This window comes from Coregonus lavaretus, assembly GCF_964263955.1.
Source record: "Coregonus lavaretus genome assembly, chromosome: 28".
In the NCBI taxonomy this organism is placed as follows: domain Eukaryota; kingdom Metazoa; phylum Chordata; class Actinopteri; order Salmoniformes; family Salmonidae; genus Coregonus; species Coregonus lavaretus.
In genome coordinates this window covers 29,499,683-29,509,743 of record NC_140015.1, presented here as the reverse complement: position 1 = coordinate 29,509,743, position 10,061 = coordinate 29,499,683, and the positions used below count along the sequence as shown (strand labels likewise).

Below are 10,061 nucleotides of genomic sequence, written 5' to 3'. Positions count from 1 at the left end.
CCCTAAGGTTCTTCTAAGAACTTTGAGGATCTTAGAAGAACCCTTGATGAACCCACTTTGAACACTTCAGACCACACCCAACGCCCTACTGTGATGGCTGGGCTTGAGACAACTGATTGATGGATGAGGATTATAGACAGCTTGCCACTCCATTGACACACACATACCAGCAGCAGCTCCATCCATCCATCCCTCCCTCCATTCCTCTTCAGTTCATCCAGACAACAAGCCAAGGGGTCAGATGGAGGAATGTCTGGCATGTTACTCTCTACTCCATTCACATCTCCTCCACCATACTAGCATTACCCACACAGATCAAAAGCATTGATGAGTCTCGACCTCCATATTTGACTTCTATTGTATAGCGGTCTAATTGAATGACCCCAGACTGGTGACCCCCAGTCACTGGTATTCTCCACTGAACCCCTCCACTCTGTCAATATTGGGAGAGAAAGACCCAGACAGACAGACATCACCAGGACAGGAGAATGACATCACCCCATTGAGACAGGCCCACACACACAAAGAGAGAGAGAGAGAGAGAGAGAGAGAGAGAGAGAGAGAGAGAGAGAGAGAGAGAGATGAGGCATCTGTAGAATCCGACAAGTATTTGGTCTCTCCATTGAGATACCCGGGGGCCAATGGCCCTCAGCCACTCTGGTTCCTGCTTCCTGGTTTTGTCCCTCCGGTGGACATGATACCACCAGATAAAACAACAGACCGGCCAGCAGGTGCTTCCTAGACTAGGCAAGATTGGGTTTGGTCTTTAATTGGATAATTGACCGATTTCTTTGTGCCCCAAACTGTCCCTCAGTCTCCCCAGCACACCCCTCCACCCACACAGTGAATGAGCTCATGTCTTGTGACATGTGCTGTGATGCTAGGAGTTTATTGTCTTCTATGATTAAGTTAGAATGTATCAGTGTTTTATTATTGATGCACTTGCTTGGAAATTGTTAAATGATGGCCAAGAAGAATATGGGTCTAAAGTAAAAACCACTTAAAAAGAACTGAAGGTATGATGATCAGCATTAAGGATACTTGTTGATCACTTTCATTCTGGACTCCAATGTTATTTTTTGACACCAATACAACTGACAAAACATACATTATTTTTTTATATCAATATATGATTAGGTCTATTTACAATTGGGATTGCAACTTTAACAATAGTGTCAAATAAATATATTATTACCATGGCATACAAATAGAGAACTCTTATTATCTCCAAATGCCAGTGGTGTAAAGTACTTAAGTAGAAATACTTTAAAGTAGCCTACTGCTTAAGTAGTTTTTTGTGGTATCTGTACTTTACTTTACTATTGATATTTTTGACAACTTTTAATTCGCTACATTCCTAAATAAAATAATGTACTTTTAACTCCATACATTTTCCCTGACACCCAAAAGTACTCGTTACATTTAGAATCTTAAGCAGGACAGTAAAATGGTCCAATTCACGCACTTATCCCTGGTCATGCCTACTGCCTCTGATCTGGCAGACTCACTAAACACAAATGCTTCGTTTGTAAATCATATCTGCGTGTTGTAGTGTGCCCCTGGCTAGCGATAAATAAAAAATATAAATACAATTGTGCCGTCTGGTTTGCTTATTGCAATTTGAAATGATTTTTACTTTTAGTTTACTTTTGATACTTAAGTATAAGTATATTTTTGCAATTACATTTACTTTTGATACTTAAGTATATTTAAAACCAAATACTTGTACATTTTTACTCAAGTAATATTTTACTGGGTGACTTTCGCTTTACTTGGGTCATTTTCTATTAAGGAATCTTTACTTTTATTCAACTATGACAATTGGGTAATTTTTCCAACACTGCCAAATACTCACACTGCGACACACTTTGGCCGAGGTTGGGCGCAGTGGTCCGAATGCCCAGCAGCTCATATCTGAAGCCTACTGCCCGTCGGCTGATATCACTCTGCGGGTTCGCCAGGAGGAAGATGGCTGGCTTCTGAGGTCCGTCCACCGGGAAACAGAACACCTGCTCTGGCCGCCCTCCGTCCGTCATTAACAGGTCCAGTTCCCCAGCCCGCTCAATGTAGACGCTGGCGCCGTGGAAGCTGCGGAACGGTTTGATACAGACCGTTGTGTGGCGCGCAGAGGACAGGTTGGGTTCCAGGACGACCCGAAGCGCCTGGCCCGGGTAGACCCACTCCACCGAACCCTCGGTGCAACGCAGCCGCACCTGCTGCACAGTCCGCGAGTTCGCCTCAGCCTCACGCGCCAAGCCACTGCAATCCAAGAACAAGGAGAAGGGTTCAAATGGGCACACTCACTCAGAAACCAATGCAGGTCAGAAAATAATGTAAGACGAGAGAGATCAGCCTATACTCACAGAGAATAGGTATATTATTTTCCCCTACTCAATCCAAGTGTTAAAAATAGCGTAATTGTATTTTATTATTTTTACAAAGCCCATTTTGATAGAAAACAATTAGGATATTGGTATAAACAGATCATAATTATAAATATTTAGACAACAAAGTTTTTAGAAAGGCTAAACGCGATCCCAAAGTCAAATACCGGTTTGAAGTTCTGACTACAAAAAGAAGCATTATTAATTAACAATGAAATAAAACGAAAATATATATAATCCACAGAAAGAAATACAAGTCCTCACCTTCCACTCCAGTTGCATAGATCTGCGGCGCAGGGAGACAAACAGCAGAGGAACAGTAAATACATGAAAATCATCCTTAGAGTTGGCGAAATTGCAACCGCCAACTATAGGAATGAAAATAGAATCCAAAATCAACTTGGTGAGAAAACATCACAAATGTTCCGCTCCAATCCTTCTGCAAGCTCACTGAGATGCTCTCTTAGCAACATCTGTGGACGCCTGTGACTGACGCTCTGACTGCATTGTATGAATAGTAATGTGCACCCTAGCCCCCTTGCAGCGTTGGTAGAGAATGGATATCCTCGCTGTATGTCTGTGTGAACGTGTGTGTGTGTTTGTGTGTGTGTTGATGATGGTGTAATTACCAAGCCCAAAGATTTGTAAGACGAAACCGTTTTCAAAGGCGGTAATTTTGCATTTGGCGTTACATAATTTCATGATTGAAGTTGTGTAAGATGGATAAAACAACATGTAGGCTATTTGTGGCAAATTGTAGGTATAGGCTATCAATCGGAATAGCCTGTGGGTCCAAGAATCGAAAAAGCTTGACCAAAATGTAATTTTTTAAAAATGTACCGCATTAATTAAGCATATGTTTCCCACACGACTGAATACTTAATACGCGTTCGATCTCTTTTCCCTTTTGTTTTAGGCTAGTTCAGTGAAAAGACGATCCGCAGCACAGGTTCTAGCCATCTGTTACTTTCGGGTGCACTGGGCGACTCACAGCTTTTCCACAGCTGGATAATTGGAGCCTTCAGGAAACAAATGCCAATAAATGCCAATTACTTCTTATTTAGAAGCCTTTTCTTTATGTAGGCTAGTATTGATGCGTATTTTCCGAACACTTTATATTTGTACATTCAACCCCTAAACATTGGCCTATATAAGTAAATAACTTATAAAATAAATCTATAACAAAATAATACGATAACAATTGTATTTTACATAAATAATTGAAATCGCATTTCGTAATGATAGGCCTACGATTCGTTTTATATAACCAAGCCTAACGGCCACAGATAGTGTAATTTGGGTGGAGAGTGGGGGTGAATAACGGTAATGATGACGAAATCCATTCCCGGTTGTAGCCAACTAGGAACAGGCCAAGAACTGAAAAAGGCACAACATATTTTTGGTACTTGGGCTCTATCTAGTGGTCGTGTACATGTAACGCACATCTGGAAAATTCAGAGCATGCGCGTCTCGGTTTAACGTTGATCAGGGTTAAAACCTGTGAACAAAATAGCAATCCTTCCGGGCCCAAGCAACAACAGGTGTAAGTCAAGTCCATGGCGACATCTTGCGGGGGTATCCAGCACCCACATGTGTATAATAGTGTTGGTTGGTCACAGGACTTGGTTGGCCCCCTCCGGTGGTGCGAGATCAAAGGCTTATCCGTTTTATGGGAATGTGGTTGGTTAAATTGCACTCATATGGAGAATTTAGCCAGATGTTTTCTCAGCTGCGGGGAAAGTCCTCTGCTAGGGTATAGGCTTACGAAAAGATATGTGTCCTTTCCTCAACCAGGTGGAAATTTAACAGACATGGGCCTACTGTGTAGTAATAACATAAACAGCCTATAGCCTAGATTTTTTTTTAACTGCTAAGGGCTAAAAAAGGGCACGTTTTATTCATTTCAAACACTAATAATGTATGCATTGCTTAACCTACACTATTTTAATTTAGTCTATAAAAAGTATTCCAAACTATACTCAGGAATAGCTATTATTTTCAATTGTCTATCTTCTCTGGTCAGTGCAATCAGAATTCAGCTGTAGGGGAAGGCCTTCTGAATGGCCATGACAGTTGAGTGGCTCGCGCTGTTGTCACAGCCAGGTTCATTTTCACACACGCTCTCAGGTTGGTCTGTTTGCGTCACGTGTTCGGAGGCCAGAGCCCAGTTCCCTGGGGAGAGCAACATGAATGGACACTTTGTTACTCCACCAAAAGAGAGAGAATAACCCTCTAGTGGCATTCAGCTCCCGGACTGACTGAATTCTACAGAAGGCTGGTGGTTCAGTGTCCCATAGGGGCAGACTAGCCATCTGGCATTTCAGGCAAATGCCAGATGGGCTGGTCCATTTTTTAGCCTCAAGCAATAAAATGGGTTCGTTTGGGGGCCTCAATTAAAATAATGGGCCAGTGTGTTAGAAATGCCAGAGATGATTTCTGGTTACAGTCGGCCTCTAGCTCAGCTCCAGCACTGTAACATCTCTGTCTCCCTGCAGGCATGTCATTTACATTTTGTTACATCATCTGTCCATAAAACGCATTAAGCTAAAAGGCCATAGTATTATTTTTCTTTAATGTGAACCCCTTTAAAATGTTACTAATTCATGTAAAATGTAACCTAGCAGCGGTATTAGAATTCCTATTGAATTATATCTATTAAAATCGTGAACAATAAAAGAAAAGCCCATAGGTTTATGGCAACATAGAGTTGAGTCTGTGACATTTCACCCAGTCTTGAGCGTTACTGGCGTACTGGCAAAGGCAAGCACCCCATCCCATATCGATGCACGACCACATCATATGAAAAGAGTCAAATATGCCACACAGACGGCCCATCATCACACACATCCAGCAGCATCCGCGTGTCACCAGCGCTTCTTCTCTGCACTTTTGAACTCTCATGGCCCTCCTGCCCAGGACCAACCCATGGCTGGCTAAAACGGTCCAGTGTCTACACAGGAACCTATTCTCCGTTTATACATTGCTTGACGCAAAAGACATAGGCCTAGGCCTAAAACAATTTGGAGTCATCACGTTGCACATACACATGGGTTGGCCTATATTCCCGTGCGTGCGGGAGAAATTATAGGATTTATAAATGGTGTGTAGCATACTGTATTAATATAGCTCAGTTTATAAAAGGAGGCGTGGGTCATCAGTGTGTGTGATGATGAGTCATATTTCGTATTTTCCAAAAGATAGAAACGTCAACAGTTAGGCTGACATGAATGTAAAACCTGTATTTATGTTAGGCTATAGATAACGAAGTAAATCTACAATGCAGAAGCAAATCTACAATGCCATATTGGCAATATCAAAACTAGGAATATTTTTCAGTTTATGAGCGTTCGACTAATTTCATGAAAAGGTTGGGGCCCAATTCAAGATCCAAATTATGAAGCAGTCTGTGACCCCATGTGTGCCATTTCTTTCGGCAGTCTGTCAATAGACCTACGAATAATAAGTAAAGTGATAAAATATTGACTACATACATGCACGTCCTTGTCTGCTAATCAAGACCCCATGCGAATATCCCTATAGATTGTGAACAAATAATTATAAAAAGGACAAAATTGGTCTAACGAGCAATAGATCATCAAAACTCCTTACCAGGCGCCATGACTAATTCTTCAGAGCAAAAACGGTTAATTAATTAATTAATGTTAGGTACCCTAATTGAAGTAAACCTACCATTTCGATCCTGTCAAAAAGTTCAACTCTGACAAGTCCTTAAACTGTAGGTTAAAGATAAATCCCGAGTTATCTTGACACTAATTGTTTGCTTGAAGAAACCTTCCCAAAATCTCGGTTAATCATCTTGTTCGAAGGTTTCTTCAGGCAAACAATTAGTTGTGTCAAGAAAAATCCCTTGACTGGTTATTTTGAATACTGCGCAAAACAATTCCCAAATGGCTATTTGAATAAACCAACAAAAGAAATGTTACAAATTATTAGGCCCTACCTCAAATCCAAAAACAAATTATCTCAGCATCGGAAACTGATGTATTTTGCTCGTGCATTTTTCTAAAGCAGATTAGTGGAAGTCATAACTAAAATATCGCTAGTCCCAGTCCCAGCTGTGCTGAACTGATTTGACACACATCAAGGAGTCCAGGGAACAATTCAACCGCCGAGCTCCAATTACACTGGTTGCTGCACCGGAGCACAGAACTGCTTACATTTGACATTTTAGTCATTTAGCAGACGCTCTTATCCAGAGCGACTTACAGTTAGTGAGTGCATACATTTTTCAGTTAGGGTAATTTTTAACTCTAAGTCAAGATCGTCCATTGAACCTTATCTGACATACATTTTCACACGAATACTCTCGATTTATTGCATAGAATAGAATATTGATAATGGAAGGTTTTTTCCAAATATTTTTTAACATTAGGCCTACTTTACATAAAAAATAAAATGTTCACCATTTACAGAAAATGGCATTAAACATTAGGGAAAGTTTGTATTGCTATATTAAATAACAGCTATTACATGTGCCTGACCTAGGCCTATACCTCTATAGCCTACCACATTTAAACCAGACTTAACTGATAGCCTCATTGGAAGGTGAGGAAATGTAGCACTTTGTGAATATATTTAAAAGACGAAATAGTTAACCAAAAAATTATATTCAAATAGGCTATATAGACATGTTTAATTTGGTCATTATTACATTAAATACTATTACATAATACATATTAAAACATACAACTCTGGATGTAGAAAATGTATCACAAATGATAATGTTTAAGCGATTACCAACTTCTTACAAATAGCTGTTGCATTGTTAGTCATGTTATGTGAAGCAGATATTGAAATGAAGTCATCTTTTATCTTTGAAAAAACCTTTGTCTGTGCTGCTCTCTTTGATGGTGACTGTCAAAAAGTTCGTTGTCACATCTGTGACCACCACATTCTCAACGTTATCCAGACGAGGCCTCCAAGACACCGCTGACTGCTCTCCAGAACTCCTCGATGCATGCGATTTGGCGACGACAATGGGCCTAGACTGTTGCATGGATGAAGAAGAGTCACTGGCTCCGCAGAAATTGTTTTTGGACACATGCTTCAGTTTGGGGTGTGGGATAGACATGCCCCCGGTGCATTCTAAAGTCCTGCGGCTCTGGTGATCGAGTCTAGCCTTTTGGACGAGTCTACCATCGTGGCTATGGGTGCCAGGATGGGACACAGTCCCCACCCGTCTTTGCGCATCGTTTGATTTTGGCACAATGCTCGTTCCCTCTTGAAACCAGCGCGTCAACTGGATGACACTTCTCTCAGACATTTCGCCTTTATGATGACAATGTCTGGACATTTTAGACAGACCGTATGGGGCCTGTTGCTCCTCTAACCGACTCCTCTTCGCGGGCTCCTCTGTTGGACAGCTGTCTGGCTCTATGTTGAATCGTAAACGTAACTTGGGTTTAGGTCCCCGTTTTTTAGGGATGTTGACAAATTCCTCAGCCATGAATGAGGGCGGAGGCGCAGGTCGCGGCCTTCTCTCTGGCTCTGGTGGTCTGACCCTCACGCTCTCTCCTCGGTTCACCGTGCTAGGGGGGAAGATTGTGGGCACGATAGGCCTTAGTCCCTCTCGAGCTCTCGGTGTAATCATAGGCTCCGGAACGGGGTATGAAACACGAATCCCCCTTGGCATTTCTCTTCTGCATTCATAAGTCTTTGCTGTGGCTTTCGCTTTGGCCTGTATAAAGGAGGTCAAGTTAGATAAGTATGGGGTTTCAAAAACATGTACTTGGAAGGCTAAATAGTCTTATTTATAGGCCGTATCATTGCAGATATTTTAAAACGATTAAATAAGCCTATAGCCAATCCGATATTGTTCATCCACATGCCATTTCACTACACCAAAATAACTGTTACAATGATGCCAATTTTGGAAGAAACAAACATTATTACAAGTGTTGTAATGAAAATGTTGGCTATCAAGCAGAAAGTAAGCCCCATGCATTCACTCTTTTGCGATACATTTATTTCCCACTGTAACTTGGAAACGTGTGTTACTTTGTTAAACTTGGAGTTAGAACAATAGCATCAAAACAACGGAAATGAAAGCGGAGGTAAAAAATAAATAAAAAAGAGCAAAATATGAGACAATGTTCCACTTTAATTTATTTATTAGCTGAATGTCAGACATTTTGTAGTCTGACATTCTATCAGACCACGCGATTCATGATTCAATTCTCGGAAAACATAGGTGATGAGTAAGAAAATACATGACTGAAATATGGACTAACTGTCACAGTTTAATTCCCCCACCTTCAGCAGAAATGTCTCCGGCTTCGGTCCCCTCTTCTTAGGCCCAAATAACTCCCTTTCACGCTCCCTGTGAAATAAATACATACCATTTTCGTATGAAACGTAACTCGATCGACAGAATATAGTCTTATTTGAGTTATGTTAAATGCCGGTCGTCTGTTGGGGATAGCTCAAGATGCCATATTCGCACTATGCCTGAAGAGGCCTGCTGTGCTGTCAAAACCTTACCTCTCTTCGAATGCAGCGAAGAGGCGCGCATCTAGAATGTTTTCCTCCGGTTCCCAGGTGTTATATCTATCCAAAAGGACGATACAGTAGTGTAAGAAGAGTGTCACATTTGTGGCGAAAGCGTTCACCAAATGAAACACAATGTCGGCTGAGAATCTCGTTGCTTTCATTCTGGCATTGCCTAGCGGACAGCGACGTATGTGGAGTTAGCAATCTGCTAATGTTAGCAACACTCCTGTCCTGTGCTTGTGCGTTAAAATAGCCTAAGCAAAATACGCAAACGTTACCAAAACCATGCCCGTTAACAAGCCTCGGTTACATAGCCCAAACATGTCATGAACACACGTTGATGCACATAAAAACAAGCATTCGAGCGATAAAACGACAGGCTGGAAGCTCTGCTGCCTGATTCGAAACCAGTGTTTAGCCTACTCACTTTTTAGACCAGCCCTTCCATTTCACAAGGTATTCCATTCGACCCTGCAAGTATAACAACAAATTAGGCCTACTTATTGACGATAGAATGTCATTGCGATGGTGCACAAACACACGATTAACATACATTATTGTTTGAAACGCGGAGGTGTAACGAAAATAAACTGCATACTCTTCTTATGCGTCGTTTGATGATGGACTCCGCCGCGAAGACTCGCTCTCCAACAGCGGATAGCTCCATGTTTACTTCAACCCCGTTTATAGGCTATATAATTTTTTCTTTCTACTGCCCTCTCTGTTTAATTCCACACATCCCATAATACGCACAGTGAGGAAGACGTCATCACGTTTTTTATGGGTTGCCAGGCACCGCAGTCGGTCGGACCGTATCTGGTAGAGCGCATTGGCTCAGCGGTTGCTACGTGCTCTGGGTTTCTAAGTGAAGGGGAGGAGTTAATTCTTCTTGAGTCTAAGGAAGTGACGCTGATTTGGCGGTAGTCTGGCTTGTGCGCAGGAATGTCTTTGGCAAAGGCGAATAAATAACCCAGTCTGACTATGGCACACCAAAAAATGTGTTAATTTATATTCATTGTATAGTCTACCCAACCTCTTACCTTGCATTGTGACTATTTTCTTGAACAGATATTTAAATAGCCACCCATCGGCATTTAGAAATATAAAAAAGTGCATTAATTTATTTGATATGAAAATATCAAAGTGAGAATCAATAAGAACATGACC

The 10,061-nt window shown here is 41.4% G+C and overlaps 2 protein-coding genes across 3 annotated transcripts in view; both read right to left on the bottom strand.

Annotated features, from left to right (window-relative positions):
- The window catches only part of LOC311103218 (meteorin-like protein), a gene marked incomplete at both ends in the record, with an annotated part of 8,400 nt that extends 2,397 nt beyond the window's left edge, over window positions 1-6,003 (bottom strand). Inside the window, 4 exons of the mRNA XM_084144760.1 lie at window positions 1,856-2,259; window positions 2,649-2,752; window positions 4,504-4,556; window positions 5,994-6,003. Coding sequence (XP_084000886.1) covers window positions 1,856-2,259; window positions 2,649-2,752; window positions 4,504-4,556; window positions 5,994-6,003 — 571 coding nt within the window. The remainder of the gene's footprint in view (window positions 1-1,855; window positions 2,260-2,648; window positions 2,753-4,503; window positions 4,557-5,993) is intronic.
- Window positions 6,004-6,691: 688 nt separating this feature from the next.
- LOC311103777 (chromobox protein homolog 8-like) lies at window positions 6,692-9,749 on the bottom strand. 2 transcript variants are annotated; one of them, XM_084145430.1, is made up of 5 exons: window positions 9,493-9,749; window positions 9,322-9,365; window positions 8,886-8,951; window positions 8,658-8,724; window positions 6,692-8,082 (listed from the first exon to the last, which is right to left on the bottom strand). In XM_084145430.1, the coding sequence occupies exons 1-5, from the start codon at window positions 9,559-9,561 to the stop codon at window positions 7,207-7,209; spliced, it is 1,122 nt and encodes a 373-aa protein (XP_084001556.1). In that variant the 5' UTR covers window positions 9,562-9,749; the 3' UTR covers window positions 6,692-7,206. The 2 variants fall into 2 exon arrangements, with proteins under 2 accessions (XP_084001556.1, XP_084001555.1); XM_084145429.1 differs by having other exon boundaries at window positions 9,448-9,619.
- Window positions 9,750-10,061: the final 312 nt, after the last annotated feature.